The sequence below is a fragment of the Stegodyphus dumicola genome, chromosome 7 (assembly GCF_044657685.1).
Source record: "Stegodyphus dumicola isolate Sdum_Otavi_A_Nest chromosome 7, ASM4465768v1".
In the NCBI taxonomy this organism is placed as follows: domain Eukaryota; kingdom Metazoa; phylum Arthropoda; class Arachnida; order Araneae; family Eresidae; genus Stegodyphus; species Stegodyphus dumicola.
In genome coordinates, this window is record NC_140774.1 from 18,017,509 (window position 1) to 18,041,311 (window position 23,803).

Here is a 23,803-nt window from a genome sequence, read left to right on the forward strand (position 1 = left end):
TACACAGCAAAGCGAGAAAAATGGAATAAAAATGCTCAGAGTTGCATCATGTTATGATGAAAATGGGGGGGGGGGGTAAGATATACATATCTGTGATATGGCAGGGGAAAAAATCCATATATTAATTTTGTCTTGATACTTTGTTTTATCGAAGTATGAACTAATGTTATGAAAAATGAATCCTCCACATATTATTTTGTAAACTTCTGGCATAGCATGCATGTCTGTTATGTGTGCATAAAACTACTACATAGTATTAAGTACATCAATAAAATGGCAGATTGTTAAGAGAGACATATATAGAATTTTTTTAGTGACTAACATACTTTAGCAAATGCATTAGCAAAATGGGACAGATTATTCCAGTTGTAATATTTATTATTAAATTGATTACATACATTTAAAAAATGATTTTACTAAATTTTAATTCTTGATCAGTCAAAAGAATTGAAAGTAATTATGCATCAGTGCACATCACACACAATGGAAATGGAATAGGATAGCTCACAAATGATAGTTCAAACTATCTTTAATTTAGAAGGTTTAATGAATCACTGATTCACAATCTCAAAAATACCAGACTATGTGCCTGTAGAGGAGAGCTGAAAAAAGTTTAGTAGAAAACTGAAACAAGGAAAAGAAATTTGATATTTTGGCTTCATTCTGTATTGTGCATTGTCCAAAGCCAAAGGGAGGAGGGGGAACTATATCAGTAAAACTAAAATTAGAGCTAATTTCTAAAAATTAATATTCACTTTAATTGTGCATAAATATTTTCTCATCGTCTAAACTGATTTTTCTTTCAATTCGGCATTTATTTTAACCTAAATTACCATTTAATAATTAAATTAACAGGGGAACAAAAATAACACAATCTAATATTCATTTACACTATTTTAATAATCACTGCAAACAAAAGAGTAAAGAAAAATAAAATCACTGAAAAAAAAAAAAAGAGTACAGGAAATATATAGCAATCGATAAATAAATAAAAACATCGACATTACTTTCATCACTGAAATATACAAATGCATAACCCAATTCAATTTTAAGAAAAATAATTGACCTTTTTGTATTAACCATACTTTGGAATTAAATTACTTTGAAACTAAACAAAAAATTTAACAAGGGAATGGTTGATTAAATTTTGTCGACATCTTTATGTTTATAAATATTAAAAAATAAAAAAATATTTATATATTTTTAGAAAGCTCTGGGTACAAATTATTTAAAATATTAAAAAGTTTCGTATGCAAAGAATTTTTCTTAAAATGATAATTGCATCAATTATTCAGTACACTACATAAAATTTAACATGGAATGCATTTAGAATCCACAACTCAGAAAATATTTTGGTGCAAAATTTTATATGTAAAATTTTCGAATATTCTTTCTCTATCCTTAATCAAAACCAGGAATGTAATAATATATATTCTTAGTGGCTAGTACAATATAAAACAACAATACATAAATTCTACAAATAATTAACCATAAATATTTTTTATGTAATGTGTATTATTGCTGCTTTGAAATATTAATTAAAAATATAAGAGAATTATTTCAAATAAGAAAAAAATTTAAATTACCTGTTTCTCCTGTGGTTGCATGTACGGGAGTACTTGGGGAACCCCGTCCAATACCATTGACGGCAATAACATAAAACTCATACTCTGTGTAAGGGCTCAGATCACGTACTGTGTAGAACATGGTGGTGATTCCACTAATTTCACTATATTCCTGATTGGCTTGCTTTGGTTTGTACTGAATAACATAATAAATTATGTTCTCTGAACCTATATCATATGACCATGATAAACGAACAGATGTAGCAGTTACATCAGAAATTCTGACGTTTGTGGGTGGCCGTGGCAGTGCTGGAACGTAAAAATGTAAATTAACAAATACATAACTATTTTTGCAGTTATATACAATTAAGTTTTTTTGGGGTGGCAATGCAGTTGAGATTTCAGTTGTATAAAAATAATTACATGATAAATCCTGAATAAAGCATTACAATTTATAATCTCTAAAAATGTAACTTTTAGACAATTTTATTGAAGAAAATGCCCTCTGACTTTTATTAAAACCTAAATTAAGGTACAGTGGTACCTAAGTATATGTCAAACTTAATACATGTCCTGTTAAAATGCAAAAACTTTTATTTGGTCTAGAACATTTATTTGGAATATGACTACAGTTCAATGAGTCATGACTGCATACACTACACTTGTTGACATCTTCCGGAGCAATGCTACAATTGGCCTGTGAGCACCAGTATGCCCATTGCTAGTATTCAGTAAACAAAGATGCATTATCTGAATTAAAAAATGATTTTGTGTTTTTTCACACACACACATATACAGTCAAAAGTCGTTAATCCGGACTCGTCGGGCCTTCAGCGATTCCGGATTATAGATCATCTGTTTAAATCTGGTAAAATGGCATGCAGAAATTATAAAATTAAAAATATGAAACCGTAATTTATGAAAAAAAGAACAATTATGATCTAAAGGGTATCAAAATTTACAAAAAAAAAAAAAAAAAAAAAAAAAAAAAAAAAAAAAAAAGCTTAATATTTATTTGTTAACTTTATTAAACATTTAACCGCTGTTCAAGTCCTATAATTGATGTGTAGAGAATACCGACTAATTTGTCAATCCAAATTTTTTCGTTTTCAATAACTTCTGTCACTTTATTCGCTATCGGAAGCGAATTATAATGATGAGGCATTTGATTTAAATCATATCAAAGACGGAGTACATCGAGATGAAATACTACATTTAGTAAGCAATTATAAGCCAAATAAAATAAAAACATCTGCCCTGAAGAAAAGGATAGTGCTGACAGATCAACTTCCAATTCATTGCGCACTCACCACAGCGTTAAAGATAAACAAAGTTTAGATAAACAAAGGATATGCCTTTATCCATTTTTTGCAGCAATTCCACTTTTTGTTTAGTGGACTATGAAATTTACTTTCACTTTGTAGATCCTTTACAAATTAGTAAATATATATCGGAAATTCTATTTGACATAATCGAAAGTTCAAGCTTACTTTTATAAAATTGCTCTGACAGTCTGCAAAAAATAATAAGCCGGATCCAATTCGAAGATTAAGGAACAACGCAATCTGCAACATTAACTGAAATAGATAATTAGATAATTTTAGCTTAGCTTATATCGTCTGTTATACATTAAATGCGTATTTGTAAACGTATTTTGCGCACACGCACACGCAAATTTGCAGCCGTAAAGGTCTTACGTGCACGCGTCAATGCGATGCATGAGCAGAAAGTTTGTAGCTTTGAGGTCCGGATTATAGATCATTCTGGATTATGGGTGTCCGAATGAACGACTTTTGACTGTATATATATATACTCAATCTCACTTAGTTTAGCAAATGCTAATACACTCTCAGAAATACAAATGTATAGTTACTAGGTAAGTTGAATTAAAACTTGCTATTTACTAGGCTTTTTAGTATTATTTTTATATTTAATGTATTTTGATAGATTGTATATAGTTTGTTTTTGGTTTACGTGCATAATTTGTGTAGGGGAAGTTTCTAATATGCAAGAGTTTCTAAATTACTTTGGTTTTCTAAAAAATTTGGTCTTCTACTTTTCACTGTATCAGCAATTTACATTTAATTAATTTTTTAATTACTAGTCTATTTCCTTGCCAAATTTCTTAAAATTCCTACTAGTTTAAATTTCTTTTTTAGTAATTTTAACATTTGGATTTACTTTTGGTTTTGAATATCACTATAAACCTTCCCTATATGGATGATGAAACACGAATTGAGTAATTGAAGAGTTAGGTTGGGAGGCAACTTCCCCTTGATAAGTTCCGTCTCCTGCCTGCTCAACAATTATTCATTTATGCAAATTAATTTGGTCTTAAAAATTCCTTAAAAAATTTTTTTGGGATTAATTTTTCAGAATATTATTTTTTTCATAGTTTTAGATACGTGCACTTAGAATTTAAATGAGCAATAATTAATATTTTATACTTGAAATTAAAATTTCATAATTAAATTTTAAATTTAAATTAACTTTATATGAATAGAGAATATTTGTTACATATATATATAGCAGCAGAGCTAGTTAGGATTTTTTTGGAATAAGGAATGTGAGAAATCAAGTGTGCCCTCCCCAGGATTCGAACTCTAAATCTTCCAATGGATAGTCAGATATGCTACCAGCTACTGAAGAAGAAGCACTCTGAGCAAGGGAAGGAGGAGTTAATTCCTTATTTTCTCCTCCACTTAAATGGCAACTTGAGAGAGGGGAACAAGACCAAATTGGCTAACTTCAGATGGTGATGACTTATCATCCACTATATTTGTAGTGGGATGAAATTGTACAGCTACAATTTCTGCAGCCTAATATTTGAAAATTAACTATCACTCAAACTCGAGATCTTGTAATTACTAGTTGGACATACTACCATTACCAGTTATGCACAAAAGCACACATGGGAAAGAGATATCTCATATACTATTAGACAAAGGGATATAATGGTTGAAATGGCATCAGGCTTCTCATTAAATTGCCTGAAAATTCTTGAGCCACCATGATAAAGAAAATTTCAACAATCTTGACCTGTGATATTTGTTGTCATGCCACAGGAAGTGTGACATTGCAAGAAAGGCTTAACATATATGGTTCAAGAAGATTACCCAAAATTACCATAATTTCCGGAAGAAAGGCTGCATCATCGTAAATGCCGCACTCGAGAAAAGTGGCAGAAAAAAATAAAATTATGCAGAAACACCGCAATAGATTAAATCCCGCATGACATTGTCGGGGACCGTATAGATGCAAAATATTGACCTATGTCCTGATATATGACATATTAGTTATAAAAACTCAAAAATAAAGGTAAGAAATGTTGAAAATAAATTTACGTTCATGAATATACTTATATTTACCCATTAAAGAAGTCCATATTTGTCATACTCATACTATATTATAAAAAATGCTGCAACAACAAAATATTACATTTGGATGACAAAAGAAAATTTTAAATTTTGCTTACAAAGGAATTACAGCAAACTGTTCATCAAATGAAACCATCAAAATCTGATTCCTCACTATCTGAATTAAAAAGATTTAGTAAATCCTGATCTAAGTCTTCCAGATCATCACATTCATCCTATTGGTTTACAATCTCTTTACCTGAGGATATAATTTCTGCTTCTTTGAATGCTGCTATTACTGACGATGTTTTCCCTGATTTCCATGTTCATTTATTCAAATTAATACCTACCCACTTTTTACACTTTACCACACATTTTTTTACACTTTACCACAAATTCCTACCCACTTTGCAACTTCTTCATAAGATGATCTATGCATTTTGCTATGTTTACGTATGCAATTCTTCACTCATCCAACACTCCCACCACTTTCAGACTTCAACTTTGAAGGATTTATTACCTGACAAATCTACTGGTTGTAAGATTTTTTAAAAACCACCAGCAATTATTGCTACGGTCATAGACAGTTTTTGATATCTGGTTTTCACTGACTCAAGTAAATGAGCATGCATGGAATCCATTATCAATAACCCTTTTGTTTGGAAAAAAGATCCCTTATGACACTGCCAAACTTTTTGTAACCACTCATGCATGATTGTTTCGCACATTCATCCATTCTCGTTTGCACAAATAATTAGGTCATTAGGAAAATCACCCTTCGGAATAGTTTTTCTTTTAAAAATGATCACTGGCTTTAGCTTGTCACCATTTGCGGCACAAGCTAATGCACATGTAAATGACATTCTTTCATGCCCTGTTGTTGCACCAGTTTCATTAACAGTTCTGTTTGCAGGAGAGTTGGAAGCTAATGGCATTTCATCCATATTTATTATCTGTGATGAAAGTTTTTTTTGTTTGTTTGTTTTTTTGTCGATAATATATGTCATATGTCACATATTTTAGAAAAGATGTCTTTTTATTCTGCCAGTCCATTGGTAATTGTTGCCCGACTGTTGTTCTAGTATGCACAGAAATATTTTTTCTTTTCATAAATCTGCTACACCAACAAGGCCCTTCTTTGAAATCATTTATGTTAATTTGTTTTGCCATAAATTTTGCTTGTAGGCAAATTTTTACAGTCAAAATTGCCATTTCCTTTCCTCGTTGCTCCTTCATCCAGTTTGCAAGGTTGTCCTTTAGATTTGGCCACCTTACAGTACCACTTCTTTTGGTTCTTTTCTGCTGTGGCATATTTTTAAGTTCTTCTTCTTCATTTCTCCAACATCGAATGCATCTTTCATCCACTTCAAACTCTGAAGCTGCTGCTCTATTTCCAATTTGTTCAGCACATGAAATTACATTAAGCTTAAAACCAGCAGTATAGCTTCTGTGCCGTTTAGGTGACATTTTCAAAAATTTTCCCCTCCCTTCTTACTTTAAAACTATCCAAAAAGTATTTGTACCCAAACTGATGGGATCTGTATCTGGCAGAATGCCCCCCCACAAAAAAAATCGATTCGTGTTGAAGGGGAAATACGTCAGAATTTGTTATTGCAATGCAAGTGGTGTCCGCCTTTGAAAAAAATTGCAGTTGATTTACAATGTAAAAGGCAGGGGTGGGGAGAGGATGGCTCCTGTAAGATTCATCGAATGGAGAGAAGAGAGACTATTCAAACTGATGAGAATGCAGATTTGAAAGAGGGAAGAATGTTATTATTCTGAGATCCTGTTTAGGGTGAATAAGGCATGCACGTCCATTCAAGGAAAAGAATGTAAACAAAATAAAGTTCGCAGAAAGCAACTGAGTGGTCTTTTATGTGGGGACAGCACTAATCTACGTACAATGACAAGGTCATCCAAACTATGTACAATAACAAGGCTATTAAAACTATGCACAATGACATCATAAGAAATATTTTTTTTTTTAGTGCACCTAAGCGCCGCATGGGTAGAAACGCAGCACCAGCAGAAAATTTAAGTTTTAAACACATAAATGCCACAGCGTTTCTTCCGGAAATTACGGTACTTACAGATGCTTGTTTTTTCTGTACTTGAGTATTGTAGGATAGTTACCAGTATGCAAGGTGACTGAGTAGACTAGTATTTTGATATTCTTACTTGAAAAAGTATCTTACTTAAAAAAAACATAATCTACCCATCCATAAAACATGAAAAATATTTCCTTCATTACTTCATAGTTGAGTAAAATGCCAAACAGTACTGCATTTTACTTTTCCTTGCAATGCTTTTCTTGGAAGCAATCATAGAAAAATATTATACAAGCATTTGTCTTCTGATAACAATCTGATTTCTTACATATACATTTCCTGCTCAAACCAAAATCCGATATAATTTTTAATAGCACACTGCTAAATCTAAGGCAATGAAATAAGGACAATTATTAGCATTTAGCAGCAAATTAAATTCCCAAATTAGTATTATGCCAGATAATGATCTAATGCAGCAATTCTCAACTGGTGGTACACAAGAGAAAAATAGGTGGTATGCAAAAAAGCAAAGTATTTTTAACTATTAACTTCAAAAATCTCACAAAGAAAAAGAACAATTGATAGAAATTTCCTTTCAACAAACTCTAACTGAAGATTTCTTGTTGATTTTGGGATGAACCAAAAAAGAGAATTTAAAGGCATTTTAAATAAAGCTATTAAATTTTTATTGTCCTTTTGCACAACCTATTTGTGTGACCAAAGATCTTCTTCCATGTTATATTTGGAAAAAAAAAAAAAAAAAAAAAAAAAAAAAAAAAGACAGAATAAACTTAAAAGCAGATCATAATTTATGGTTAAAACTAAGTAAAATAAGACCAGCCATAAACAAATTTATCTTTCTTAAACAAGCCAGGATTTCACAGCAAATTTTAAAATTAAAGTATTATAACTTAAATTTTGAAAATTAAAATGGCAGCCAATTTTTAATCTAATAGTTTTTTATGTATACATATTTAATACAAACAGCTTATAAGTTGTGCAAATGACAAACTAGTTTTTTGACATTTCTATACAGAAACTGAAAAATAATCATTGTAAAGTGTAGTGGTGATACTAAGGATTTTCAGTTTTCGTTTAGGTGGTACATGTTAGTCAAAAGGTTGAGAACAGCTGATCTAATGCAATTAATTACAAGCACACAAATAATATAAATGCGACAAGGGAAAATAAAATATAATATTAATATTAATTATACTGAATTTCAACATGAATCTTTTTTGAAGATACATATAAATAGAAATTATAGAAAGTAATTTTTTTAATGAAATTGCTCTGAACGATTACCTTGCACAACAACTTGAGCAGTAGTTTCAATATTACCCAACTTTGATGCTGCAATACATGTGTAATTAGCAGATTCTGATATATCTGCCAAAACCAAAACATTCCTGCCAATCGGAATAGTATTATCTGGTGTTACATCCATTAAACCTTTTCGCCACTTAACAAATGGCATTGGGGAACCAACAGCCACACATGTAATGTTCAGAGCACTGCCCGGCATCACTTCATAAAGATTTTCAGGTCGAATTGAAAAATAAGGTGGAACACGTCTCACTGAAAAAGAATACAAAACATTTACAGTTACCATTTTTTAGTACCAAACCTTCACTTTAAAACAACATTCTAATAGTTCTCAAATGTTCAGATCTTTTTCCAACATGCGTTCGTACTCAAATAAGACCAAAAACTATATACAAAAGCAAAATAATGGTAAAAATAATAATAATTAAAAAAAAGCCTAAAAAAACACTAATTACATAAACTAAATTAAATCAAAAAGAAAAATTTTACATCAAGAATTAATGAATCAATTTTTTTCTTCAAAATTGAAAAGTAAATTGTTCAGTTGAATTATATAAAGCCTTAAACAAGAGTGGCTCAATTACTTGAAAATTAGCTTTTTGTAAATTTTCAAACTTGTACCAATAGATATTCATAAAAATAAGCTGCTGGAGTGAGCTGAATTAAATTGAAAGAAAAATTGTATTAAAAATGAAAACTAAGAAAATCATGAAACAAAAGACAAATATTCCTTTCCTTAATCTAACCATATCACCAGAAGGCTTCAAAAGCCAAAAGAATGGATGTTGATAGGGTTATTAGAATTTAGACAAACCCTGCTTAGGGGTTTACAAAAAAAGGGAAAAAGAACCAAACAGAAAAACTCATAAGATCCTAAAAAGCAAGGAACTAAAAACAATTAAACAGCCCATGCTTTCTGGGAGTGATTCAGTTGGTACCGAAATTGGTGTGGGGGTGGTTTAACTAAAAAGAAGGGTAATAGGGACAACAATGGCATTGTTTTCTTCTACTAAGCTTTAAAGGGAATCATCCAAGATGGCAATATATTTCTACAGTCTTAGTTTTAAAACTGGCAGAAAGTTTCAGGAAAAAGAAACCAGGTCTTAAAAAAGTTGACATTCTGTAATTTTTTTAAAAAATTTCTCTTTTCTCATATTAATTTGCAGTTAAAGATTCTATTTTTGAAAATTTCATTAATTTACATTCATTCAGTTTGGTAATTTTTTATTTGGAGGAGAAAGGTTAGACCTTCATATAGAAGGAACAAAATTTTATTCAATTTTTTTCCAACACTTACTTTTTGATAGTTATATATGTTTACATATGGCAGAATGTCAGCAAAAAATCAAACTATAATCTAATGCTACTGATCAGAAAGAGGCTCACGATAATTACAAGGCATTGTTCAACAGTATCTTATATCTTTCAAAAGCACATAAGTAACTATACTTGTATGCATCTATTTAAGGAAAATACTAAAAAATAAGCATATGTGGGCTTAGATCTATGAAGGTGTGGTTATCATACGCCAGTTACAGGAAAAAAGATTAAAGTTTGATAGTAGATTTGATCACATATTACATATGCCTTTGAATAAGAAAGTAATTGGCTTTAATGCAGAAAAGGGTGCCCTTGGATTTGTGCCAAATACCACTGCTTATATTAGTTTTCTGGTAACCCAGAATCGATTTCGGCAGCTAGTTTTTTGTATTGCATACCAACGTGTTTCTTAAGTTTAATCTGATTGGATCTTCTTAATTTAGTGATCAACATCTATGTCAAGGCTTAGTTTAGTGATAACATATTATAAACCATGTATTTTGAATTTTGACCGTATTTTCAATTTTTCGATTCTGAACAAATTGATTTGATTCACTGAACAAAATTGAATGGATTGCATGAAAAAGTTTTTGTTGTAGGTGATAACGCTGAAAATCTTGCCTGGAACCACGACTAACTCCAACTGTCAGAAAGCCTGCGATTGTCTTGGTAATCAAGGTTTCAAGCAGTTGTCAGTGAATCATACTGTGATGAACAAAGATACCAAAAACTGACATCATGCATGTAGAGCCAGATTAAGCAGAAGATGAAATTTTTTATTCCCATTTTATGGAGTTTTTGTGGTATTGCAGGTACCAGGATCAGAAGAAACACAATCCATCTTGGAACTACATAAATTGTATGAGTTGCAGTCATTCGATGCTGATGATAAGATGAAGCCAACAACACACAAGGTGAGTACTTTTGTTATATTTGTAACATACATTTTCGGCTTTGTTTTAGGTGATAGCCATCTTGGAAACGCTGTTTCCTGGCACCATTCTTGGTGTAAAAAGAATTGCCAAAAATATCAAGGGAACATCCTACTATAAACTTTTACCAAATAATTTTATAGTGTTTATAAAGATGATAAGTTCATACCTCGAACAAATAAGGTACCCATAACAGATAAGGCAGAACCATGTATATTTTCAGCCAGGCATTCATAATTTCCTTGATCTTCCTCTTCAGCATCAGTGATTTGCAAGGAATCTAAAATGAATTTGAAATAGCATTACACATAATACTAATCAAAATGAAAAAGGAATTTGTATATATTCTAAAGAATTATTATTATAATTGTAAAAAAATCTCTTCAGTACACAATTTCTACAACTCTACAATGTAAAAACATGCATGCATGAAATGGAAAAAACAAATCTTAGAAGTCAATTAAAAATGATTTTAACAATTTAAATGCACTACATTTTAGTTACAAATTGCTAAAATAAAGTACAATTTCACACTTATGTAGTGTAACTGTCAAAACTGAGTTACCAAAATTTATTAACCTTCCAAGACGCGCACTTGGCAAATTTACATGAGCATACGCGCATCGTATTTTTTTACAACATCCATTATTTTACCAGTTTTGGCACGAAAAACGACAGTAATGTGTGAATATTGATAATAAATTTCTTAAGAAATAAAATATTAATCTTATTATTGCAAAATACAAATGATATCACATTCAAAGAAAAGTAAACTATTTTTAAGTTCTTATGTTAGTGAGATGGAAATGCAATGATGTATTTCATTATAGAAAATTTTAAATTTATTATTTAATAATTATATTTTAAAATCGAAGCTAAGTTTAATATTCATCAAACACAAGTAGAGACAATAAAAAAGCGAAACACCTTGGTAGGAAAAAAAGTAAGTTTAGCATTACTTACTTCTGCAAGGGAATTTACTTCTTGCTGTTTACAAAAACGTACTTTAAACTAACTTTAATGTTTTTATTTATTTCTAAAAAATAGAAATAAAGGAAAATAAGGAATAGAAATCACTATTCCTCTCCCATCCAAAAGTTTCCTTGTCTTCCTTTTCTTCATCAGATAATTTTTGAAGAATCCGAGCAAAATCAACTGGTTGCACATATTTTTTTGCCATGAAAACTGATATAAAATTTACAGAGCCAAATGTATTCAAATTTAAATAATACATGGCAATTAATAACACAGAATTACAAAATATTTGTTGAAAAAAATATTTTCCGAATTTTAAAACACAAACGTAACTTTTATGAAAAGGCTCTCACGTAGCACAAAGCCCAGTTAAAAAAAAAAAAAAGTCATATGACTTCCTGTTGCACATTCCATGATGTGAGGAAGGGTAGAAAGGGAGGAATAGAAATGACTTTAGACATCTCAGCTTCGATATGCGAAAAATGTGCATTAAAAACTAAATTTGTCGTAAATTTTGCACATATGCGCGTGCTGGAAGGTTAAGATATAAGTTAAAAATGCTCATTGTGAGCACCCTTCATACTTGGCAAGTGTCAATACTATAAATCTAACACCTTTCAGACATGTTTCAAATGTTCGGCAAAACTTATATTAAATATCAATGATTTATACTGCAGTGCTAATGCAATCTTACTTTATGCACACCTTGGGTGGTGTTTGTATCATACAATGTCCAGTGATTTCAGTGACCAAAAATATCAGTTATCATTGAATATATTGATCATTATCATTGAATACAATTATCACGAGTATCATCCAGTGCAGTGATGTAGTAGTGTTTTATAAAGGAAGTTGATTATATTATAATAGTATTTACGTGGAGTTCCATCAAACTAAAAGGGAAAGTCGGTACTATCCTGTTCTGATGTGGCATAAGGAACGTAATCAGCAAGCCCATAAATGTTTCACTACTGATAATTCTATCAAGAAAGAAGTATGGACTATACAATGTTGGCACAAAATTAACTACACCAAATTTTAACAATTTGGTAAGGCTTCTGAGTCTCCCAGATATGTACATTTTCCTTATTCACTTTTCCACTTATGTAGAATATAACCTTTCAACTGAATTAAAACCTACTTAGAATAATGTAGCGAAAATTTATCTTTTTGACCGAGTTCCTCATAGCTTAGCGGAGAAGACGCAGGACTCGAAACCCAAAGGTCCTGGGTTCGAAACTCATCAATGGCGAGATAATTGGATTTTATGTAAATTTCCTTCTTATTCTTCCAGAATATTTCCAGTTTGGAATGTTCCAGCAAGTTCACCAGCTGTATATAAGTATCTCTTCATTCAGTGAGTTAATAAAAAGTCTTGAATTTAGACTTGAGTACTTGCCTGATTATTTGTAGGATCCCTTCATCTACGCGACAGCTTGGTGGAAGCACCGAGTGACACTCAGTTACTACGGCAGAGTTACACCGAAGCCTGCGGATTCGCTTATGAGTTTAGACTCTTACAGGATACACGTAAAAGATCAAGAAAGATGGTTGATGAGAAGGAAACCGAGCAGAATCCTCCAGCAGCAGCTAGTTCCGCTTCGAGTAATATCACACCAACTACCCAGAAGGCCATGTATATTCACCGGGGACAGCCAAGAAGATACTAATAGATGGCTCAAGGATTTTGATAGAATTGCCAACTATAACCAATGGCATGATCAAATGTGTCTGGCGAATGTCATTTTTTACCTTGGCGGAACTGCTTGACAGTGGTTCGATAATAATGAAGACATATTTACCAGTTGGACTGTTTTCAGGACTGCTCTTAAGAACACCTTTTCCCGAGCAGCTGATGTAAAGCGCCAAGCTGAACGAGTATTACTCACACATGCCCAGCAAATCGATGAGACGTCTGAAGATTACATTCAAGATGTTCTCACTCTCTGCCAAAAAGCAAACCCATCCATGTCTGAAGACAAGAAAGTGGCCCATCTCATGAAAGGTATTGCTGAAGACTTGTACCAGGTCCTGTTGTCCCAGGACTATGACAGTGCCGATGCCTTTGTGAAATAGAAAGTCTTCGACAAAGACATATCACCTGATCATGATTCCAGAGGCTGCCTAAAATGTCTCCGCGGTGTCGGCTGATGCGGACGCTGGTGAACTAAGGTTTATAGTGTGCACCATCATCAGGGAAAAGATTCAGAAGATCCTGCCGCAAGTTCAGGGCTACACGAAATAGAACCTGTAGCACTGAATGACATAGCATCGGTGGTCCGGGAAGAGGTTATAGAAGTGCTGGCACCACTCACACAAGAAGGGAGAAGCAGAAACACTCCCCAATGTTCACTTCCAGTTAGGTCGGAGCCAAGTCAGGAAGCCAGCCAGCGAACGGCTGCACAACATAGAACAGATCTGTGGAGGACTGACGATAATGTGCCTCTCTGTTTTCATTGCGGACGCCCTGGACATGTTCTGAGGTACTGTAGGGAGAGATGCCAGATATTTGAAAATGCAAGAGCCGCAAAGATGTCTAACCCTCGATCGGACAGGGATACTGAATTTACATACAGCTTCAATGACGAACATGCAGCATAACCTAGTTCTTACCGAATAAGAAGCAGTTCACCTTCTCAGCGACGCTCTCTCAACCGCCGACAATCGCAGCCACCAGTATGACGTTCCACATAACGAATCAATGAGGAAAACTAGCTCAAGCGACCTGTACAGGAGGTGAGGGCGCAGTTGAAGAAAAGCCTCCGACTTACACCACAGCCAAGTTCAAAATGAATAACACTTTTATCACCGTGAACAGACAGTGTGTGAAAGCCCTTGATTTGGGTGCCGATTATTCTGTCATATCCGAAGAGTTACGTCGGCAGCTAAATGCTCCTAAGTTTGCTGAGAATGGACCTGTATTGAAAACTGGCTGTGGTAAACCTGTAGCCACCACATCAAATTTTGAATAACGTAGTCCTCCATTCGAATATGGGCATTTGGAATTGGTTTTATTATCTTTAAATATTGATTTGAATGGGACTAAGAAGCCATTTTAATTCCTTGTGTTTCCTGAATGTAGTCATCAAATGATACTTGCATGGAACTTTTTCTGTGCCACCGACGCCTTTATCTATTGTGGAAATCAAGAACTTACACTTGCAGAAATCCTTTCAGACAATGAATATTTAAATAAGTCAGAGCCCTCCTTGTTTGCCGCAACCGATTATGTAATTGAAGCAAACACCACAAAGCGAATATGTGCCCTGAATTCAGAACTATGGGAAGCAGATGGAGCTATGATTGTTGGAAATAGATTTCTGATGTGCGAAAAAGAACTACCGATACCAGCTTCAATTGTCTCTATAGAGGTTGGTTGTGGTAAATTACGGGTAACTAATTGTTCTTGATGAACCCATCTGATACCGAAAGAGATGAATGTAGGCTGTTTAATGACCATAACAACAACGCTATTTGCTTCCTAAGGGGTCAGGCTCCAGAAGGTTTCAAGGGACATAGGTTCAGGAAAAGGTTATCTCAGAAATTTTCGATATTGATTTGACCAATGCTGAGAAAGACCAGCTATTGAGTCTACTAGATGAATTTAGTGACATTTTTTACTTAAAATGTATTGCGAAAAAATCCCTATGCAATGCGGTGAAGCACAAGATTGATACAGGTAACAGTGCACCAATCAAACAAAGGCCATACCGTGCGTCATCCATTGAGAGCCGTGTGATTGCAGACGAAGTGCAACGAATGCTAAAAGAAGATGTGATACAACCATCAGACAGTCAGTCCATGGTCATCTCCAGTCGTGCTTGTGAAGAAGAAAAACGGTGAATGGCGTTTTTGTGTCAATTACAGAAAATTGAACAAGGTAACTAAAAAGGACGTCTATCTGTTACCTCGCATCGATGATGCTTTGGAATGTCTGGCTGGTGCAAAAATTTTCTCTATGATGGATGTGAAGTCAGGCTACTGGAAAATAGAGGTTGCTGATAAAGACAGAGAAAAGACAGCTTTTGACAGATGACTTTTGACAGACAGATGGTCTCTATGAATTTAAAGGCACATTATGCAGTGCTCCAGCCACATTTGAACCAATGATGGACACGGTACTACGTAGGTAAGTTGAAAAATAAGTTTCCCCTGTCGACTGTGGTCAGAGTTGTGTAAGAAAGTCAAAAAATAGAATGAAACATTAAAGATATGACATATCTTTATTTTATTATTCTCGTACGAGTACGTTGAAACATTTGTCATATCGCTTGATAAGCTTAAAAAAGTCCTCCAAGAAAAATTCACGCTTTGCATATGGAAGAAGCATTGAACGGCTATGGGCGAAAGGCGACACAGCAGGAAAACGCGCAAGTCACCAATACACCATTGGGTAGAGGTTGCTGCAAATTAAGCAGATGGCGCTGTTGCAGTGCCTGCGCGAAGCGGAGACCAGCCTCTCATTTGAGCCCCGGTAGGTATGGAGAGAAGGTGCGTTTTGAATTCGTGGTCAAAGGAGGAAGTGAGAGCGGTTATCCGCTATGAATGGGCACGTGGAGTATCAGGAACAGAAATTCATAACCGCCTCATGGAAGTCTATGGGCCAGGTGTGATGTCGAAGCAAATGGTGCGGAGATGGTGTCGCACATTCAGTGATGGACGTCAGCAAGTGGAGGGCATACCGAGAGCTCGACGGACGCGCACGGCCACTACAGATGCAAATGTCAGGAAGGTGGATGACATGATTAGAGCGAATCGGCGTATCACCATCGATGAAGTAGCGGAAGAACTTGGAATCTCACATGAGCGAGCTCAAAACATCATCCACGACATTCTTCGATACAGAAAAGTGTCAGCACGATGCATGCCCTGACATACAAGGAACAATGCATGGGGGTCAGCCTGGAACATCTCGTGCGTTACCATGAAGATGACAATGACTTTCTGTTTCGGATTGTGACGTGGGATGAAACGTGGGTCCACCATTTCACACCAGAATCGAAGGCCGCATCAATGGAGTGGAAACATCCATCATCACCTGTTCGAAAGAAGTTCAAGACAACTCCCTCTGCAAGTAAAGTGCTCCTCACAGTTTTCTGGGACGCCTAAGGAGTTTTGTTGCTGGTCTTTTTGGAGGTTGGAACCATCAATGCTTTGCACTACTGTGATACCCTGTCGAAATTGAAAGAGGCAATTCAGAAAAAGCATCCTGGCCTTCTCACATCTGGCATTCTGCTGTTGGATGACAATGCCAGACCACATTCGGCGGCGGCAACACAAAACCATACTGCAACTCTTGGTTGGGAGTGCCTACACCATCCGGTCTGATGCTAAAGCAAAGTTTAAAGTTTATAAAATTAAACATTTTAGCAATAGTAGCAATAAAAGCTCCCTGAGATAATATGTTGTGCAGACATTGAAGACAATAAAAAAGGTTTCAAACTTAGCCAATTTATTAACAATATAATAAAGAATAAAAACACAGAAAATAAATTTAAACAATATCAGAGTCTTAGGAAAAATATAATATAACCATCATTTATCAAATAATATTTTTACCTGGTCTCCAAAAACACTGGCATTCAATACAAACAAAAATATCCTAAACAGTAATTATGCGGCCTCAAATGAAATTGGCTACACATTAAATAAGTCCATGATCAATGGTCAAAAAAACACCTGAAATTTAAATCAAGTTCTTGAAAGCACTTAAAACCGGCCTAACTCCGTTTGCATTAGTTGAACACGAGGAATCGCCGCTAATGTATTTTAAATGCGACCTTCATGAAAAAACATGGATGCCGCCCACAGCAGTCACTCACATGGTAGCCTCTGGAACCAAAGAACTTATTCTGGAACAATCATCTTGTATACAGGAACCAAGGAACTTATTCTGGAACAATCATCCTGTATACAGGAACCAAGGAACTTATTCTGGAACAATCATCTTGTATACAGGAACCAAGGAACTTATTCTGGAACAATCACCTTGAATACGGGAACCAAGAAACTTATTCTGGAACAATCATCTTGTATACGGGAACCAAGGAACTTATTCACCGGACTGCACGCATCCTTCTGAAGGGGCTGGAAACCGCACACCCAAGTGTCAGGAAAGCAGGAACTAGAAGGGGTGAGCCAGAGGGACGCGAGATACTTATAGCAGAAGTAGGCATGACGTCATCTCACGGCAACCAATCAGCTATCGGCACGAATCGGCTTTCCAGATGACGTAACATCCTGTTTCGTTTTTGCATCTTAATTAGGCTGAAACAGTCCGTTCTCAACGCAAACAGTGGCAGTAAGAAAAAGAAGTAGAAGTAACTAATATATTACATTAAAATAAGAACTAAACTAAATAAACATTTCAAGGAGGAGAGATGATGCAGTAAAAGGTTTACAATAAGTTATATTTTCCAACACAGTCCTATATCTCGCACCAAGCGACTTCCATCTGTTCCCGGCTTTGAAGAAAAATCTCGGGGAAAGGTGCTTTGAAAGCAATACTGAAGTGAAACAAGCCTTTCAATGCTTCTTCCATATGCAAAGCCCTGATTTTTTCCTGGAGAGCTTTTTGAAGCTTATCAAGCGATATGACAAATGTCTCAATGTACTTGGTACCTATGTGGAAAAATAAAGGTATGCCATATCTTTAATGTCTCATTCTATTTTTTGACTTTCATACACAACTCTGACCACAGTCGACAGGGGAAACTTATTTTTCAACTTACCCTCGTATGAGGTCTCAAATGAAATATTTGTCTTTGCTACCTCGATGACATAATCGTGTACGCACCTAATTTCGAAGAACATCAGAAGCGTTTGAGGGAAATACTAAAACATGTATGTAGGCATTGAACAGAAAAATTGGGATACTATTCTACCATTTGTAACCTATGCCTATAATTCAGCCAAACAAGACACAATGGGATTCAGCCCATTCTTTCTCATTTATGGCAGAGATATCCAGACTCCTCTCGACGTAATCTTCTCATAAAAGTATCGAAGATTCCGAAGATATTTATGCGCAACATCTGATCACTAGAGCTGAAGAAGCTAGACAGCTTGCAAAACTCCATATTATTAAAGCGCAAACCACAGACAAGTGCCGATATGATGAGAGGCATCGACCTGTCCTGCTACAACATCGGAGACTATGACTGGGTCTTCACTCCAGTACGAAAGGTTGGGTTATCCAAAGAGCTCCTAAGACGTTACTTTGGACTGTATCGAATAACATGACAGCTCTCTGACGTCACGTACGAAGTAGAAAGTATGGAACAAAATAAGAAACGACGGAATTCAAAAGACATCGTTCACGTATTGAGATTGAAGCCCTATCTTGATCCAAAAATACAACTAAACAATGAAAGAAAGCCCAATATTTCCAGGAGACCTGTTACGAAAAGACCAGATCGCAGCGGGATGCTGCTTCTTCCTATGAAGTGGGAAATGTAGCGAAAATTTCTCTTTTCGACCGAGCTCCTCATAGCTTAGCGGAGAAGGCGCAGGACTCGAAACCGAAGGTCCCGGGTTTGAATTCTGTCAATGGCAAGATGCCTGATAATTGGTTTTTATGTAAATTTTCTTCTTGTTAATGTTATCTTATTTATGTAAATTTCCTTCTTATTCTTCCAGAACATTTCCAGTTTGGAATGTTCCAGCATGTTCACCAGCTGTATATAAGTATCTCTTCATTCAGTTTGAGTTAATAAAAAGTCTTGAGTTTAGACTTGAGTACTTGCCTGTTCATTTGTAGAATCCCTTCATCTACGCGACAATATTATCATCAGTATCACATATTCTTGAAATGCCTCAAAAAACGGCAGGCACTTTTTTATGACCATCTCATGCCAGATGTTGTAGAAACAGTGCATTTGTACATGCACTACAGTTATTTGGAGGAATATTAAGCTCATGATCCACTCTCATTGTAAACTTCTAAGACCTACACTGAAAACACTCTTGATATATAAACATTACCATACTTCAGGCAACTTGATTACAACTCTTATAGGCAACCTGTTTGCTAGAATATATCAGACTAGCTTCAAACAGAATACTTCACTGGTGGTTCTTTGCTAAATCATGTTCAAAATTTGGATTTCACATTCAAAATTATGTCTACTTATGTGAAATTGTACAATGTAAAGTATTCTCTCATAACCACAGGCAGCCATTTTGTAACTAATCAGATTGCTACCTAATGGTGTGATATTATGAAGTAATTTGGGCTTGTTTCAAATAAGCTTGATAAATAAATATACAACTACATACTAAAATAATAATATATAATATTTAAATAAATAATATAATAAATTTTTGCAAAAAAACTTAAAATAAATTTTTGCGTGCCACATTTGATCTGCAGTACTGTAGTACTTCTTCAAAGAATGCATTTTAATTAATTTGATATGACATAAAAATATAAAAATTATTTTACTTAAAAGAACAATTTAAACAATCCAGTTTAAAAAGTATTTTTATTTTTCGAAATGAAAATAAAACTTTCCCAAATATAACTATAGAAACTGGGAGACCGCATCAAAAGTTAGATTTCATTATTTGATCAAAGTTCACTTTTTTCCTAAATTTGAAAATGCCAAAACATGAATATTTTTACCATTTAAAACACTTCTGTAACTGAAAGTATATGTCCATGACCAACAATTGCAAAAATAAGGGCTGCGAAAGGTACTTATGCTATGCGTCTAATTGTTTTTGAGTTATGTGAGATACATACGTATGCACAGATGTCATGGAAAAAATCAACTTTACAATCTGTTTTGTATAAAGAGGCTTTTATTCTGCCCAAACTTACAGACTTCATGCACATAAATAGTTTAAATAGATTCAGAAATGGTCAAAATGGACACTTGCATTGAAACTTGATAAAATTATTCATAATTATAATACTTTTTTTACTTTGTAGCAGGTAGTAAAAATAATCTGAATTTTCTGATATAAGCTACAAGCACATTTTTTATTCTATAGCTTTTTAATATGCGTGCCATAAACTCGTTTGATAAGACTATCAAAATTCAAGAATAACATAACTGATATTTTTTAAAAGGATCCAAAATAAGATCAGTTGCACCCATGAAAAGTAAATGATACACTACAAAACGTGTGTATTTATACATCTCGAAAATAAAAGCATAAAAGCATAATTCTAAAGTAATGAAACAAATAAAAGATATCACACTCACTTTTATATTAGAAAAATACTATTATGCAATCCAAAAATTATTGCATTTTATACATTTATAAAGTTCTAACAATATAAGTACTATACTTAAAGCTAAATATGATCAGACCTCTAGCTGGATTTTCAGCACCCGGGGAGAACCAAAAATTTCTTGCCACTCTACTGTTTGCCAAGGATAGAAAATATTTCATTCTACAATTTTGTATCATCAATTTGGTCACAATGTTGTGCCTGGAGACACATGCCCCTTTTGCCCCCCCCAATAGTATGCCATTCAATTTGATATAATTAATTTTTAATAACATAGTGGGACTACCTACATGGTTTCATTTCAACAGAAAGGAAGCAATAAACTTTCCAAGGTTGATTTCTAAGAGGTAGATGTAGCACTGCCACATTCCTTTCTCATGGAGTCATACAAAAATGTTATTTAAAAAAGTATGCATATGGAAATAAACTGATGTTACTGAATAACTGCAGGAAAATATTGCAAATTACTACAATTCCAGAGAAAATGCTGATTTGTGTTTCTGCCAATATGAATCAAATTGTTTGTTTATGCAAATTTGACTGAGCATTTACAATAAAAAATACAAGCAAGCTAAATACACCTTTGGTTACAGGCACACAACATTTTTTGTTAAAAAATCATTAGTACATTTATTAGAACACTTATTTTTAATCAACATTACAAATATGTATAGCTATTATTCAAATTTGAAATTAACACATTTGTTTAATTTTGAAATGATAAAACTTATTTGGAATTAACAATACATGAACTGTTATCCTTTAATATAAAACTAAATGCTTAAAAAAAATCACTGAGGTGAAATAAAAAATATTTAATAGTTTAAGAACATCAACTAACAAAATCAATAGTTTTCTTATTAGTCTTACTTTAAATACTTATGAAAAACTGAATAACTTTCTATAGTAAGCATTCTTTACTTGACATATTATTATTTTTAGTATTATTAATTATCACAAATGGTATATTTGTTATCAGCAAAGTATTAAATCTGGCATTCTATAGAATACCAAAAACTGGCCGGCAGTGTATCAAATTATTAAACATTTCACTCCTTGTCTGGGCATTTTATAGAATGCAAATGACAAACCAGCAAAGTATGAAATACATCTCCATAATTACATACAATGTCTAGTGAACATATATATTAATTCCTGCAACAAATTGAGAGTCGCAATGAGTTTGACAAGGGGTGGTTTCTACTAAATTGGAATTTCTGAAAGAATTTTTAAAACAGCTATATACGAGACCATGGTTAAATTTTATGCTCATCATGGTTAAAGAACTTGCTTTGAAGAACTTGGTTAAAGAACTTGCTTTGTCTGATCATGGTTAAAGAACTTGCTTTGAAGATATTTCTGACTATAAAACTCCTCTCTGGTTAGTTTCAGATGCTCAGTCAAATGGAAGTAAACATGGATTCGTCAAGTATATAAGCAAAACAAAGCAAAAACCAAAAAAAAAAAAGTAATGAACTGAATTCAAAATATCATTCAAACCTACCCTACTGCAACAAATTACTTTTAATTTATTATTTTTAATGTTTTTTTAAACAAGAAAAACATAATTTGTGTTTCATACAACTTTCCTTTTTCTTTATGTACTTTGTAAATGGTACTCTTCACTATTTTTTTTTTTTAAAATAACATTTGTATTTTTGAAGAATACTCTTTTAAATAATAGCTTTATTACAATATTTTCTCATACTTTGCCTAAACAGCATTTGTCATTTGCAGCTATAGAATGCATAGGTGTTATATACAATGCCTATGTAAAGTATACAGGGTGATTATAAATAGTTTTTACAATTTAAGAGGGGTGTTAGTACTCGTCCAGATGAGCAATCATTACCATAGAACATAGGGTCGCATTCCACTCTGAGAGCCAGAAAAGAGGAATATTAGAATTCCAACCTAAACATACAACAGTGTTCAGAGAGCGAATGAACAAGACCAAAAGTTGTGCAATCAGTTTAGTGAAAAACTCGCGGAGAATGCACAAAACCGATAAAACCAAAAACTTGCCGTTCGAGTATTAATTCGAGCTCAGATTTTGATGGCAAACACTCAAATGCACATCTTTGGTTTCCAAGGTACTTTTGGCACCCTTCTATGGACATGAAGTTCCGACAGCCGGAACACAATATAAACTTTTCATTCTAATCTCGGCATACAGCAGAAGTTGGAGTTATTTGATAATATAAGTTGTTGTGATCATCTGTGAGGTTGAGACCTTGTGAACCAAAGATGTGAATTTGAGTGTTTGCCATCAAAGCCTGAGCTCGAATTAACACCCGAACGGAAAGTTTTCAGTTTTATCCATTTTGTGCACTCTCTGTGAGTTCTTGCTAAACTGATTGTGCAACTTTTGGTCTCGTTCCTTTGCTCTCCCAACACTGTTGTATGTTCAGGTTGGAATTCTAACATTCCTCTTTTCTGCCTCTCAGAGTGGAATGCGACCCTATGTTCTATGGTAATTATTGCTCATCTGGTTGAGTACTATCACCCCTCTTTAACTTGTAAAAACAATTTAGAATCACCCTGTATAATAATTTTCATATTCATCCTTTGCCTTAAGTTGTCGGATATTCTAAAAAATGCCTAGGTGTTCTGTATAATGAGAGCATTTCATACTTTGCTGGTAATGTATAAATTCATTATACTATTATGCAGAGTATTTCACTAATCCATTTAGAGATTTCAAACCTAAAGATAAAATTTAATGCTCTTTGAGTGACTTTTCAAGCAAATTTTTAAAATGCAAAGAGTAATAATGTATAGAATAGCAATCTGAAACTTTCTGAATTTTGAAAATTGGTTTCAAGGATGAGTTTACTAACATTTCTACAAAGCAATTAATGTCAATAATATTTAATTGAGGCAACAATTCCTAATTTTGGGTTATTAACAAATGGAACTGGAAAGTTTATGTATGTAAACAAAATAAAAGCACATTGAGTACATCATTGTTTGTAATCAAGAGCTAATTGCAAAGACTAATAAATAATATAGTTGTATACTTGGTGTTCCCAAGTTTAACTAT

At 33.7% G+C, this 23,803-nt stretch overlaps 1 protein-coding gene across 16 annotated transcripts in view; it reads right to left on the reverse strand.

Annotated features, from left to right (window-relative positions):
• Positions 1-23,803, reverse strand: part of LOC118184279 (tyrosine-protein phosphatase Lar-like) — a 732,937-nt gene that overhangs the window by 105,500 nt on the left and 603,634 nt on the right. For all 16 annotated transcript variants that reach the window (XM_085819916.1, XM_085819920.1, XM_085819919.1 and 13 more), the window contains 3 exons: positions 10,717-10,827; positions 8,275-8,547; positions 1,587-1,874 (listed from right to left, as the gene is read on the reverse strand). In XM_085819916.1, coding sequence (XP_085676042.1) covers positions 1,587-1,874; positions 8,275-8,547; positions 10,717-10,827 — 672 coding nt within the window. The remainder of the gene's footprint in view (positions 1-1,586; positions 1,875-8,274; positions 8,548-10,716; positions 10,828-23,803) is intronic.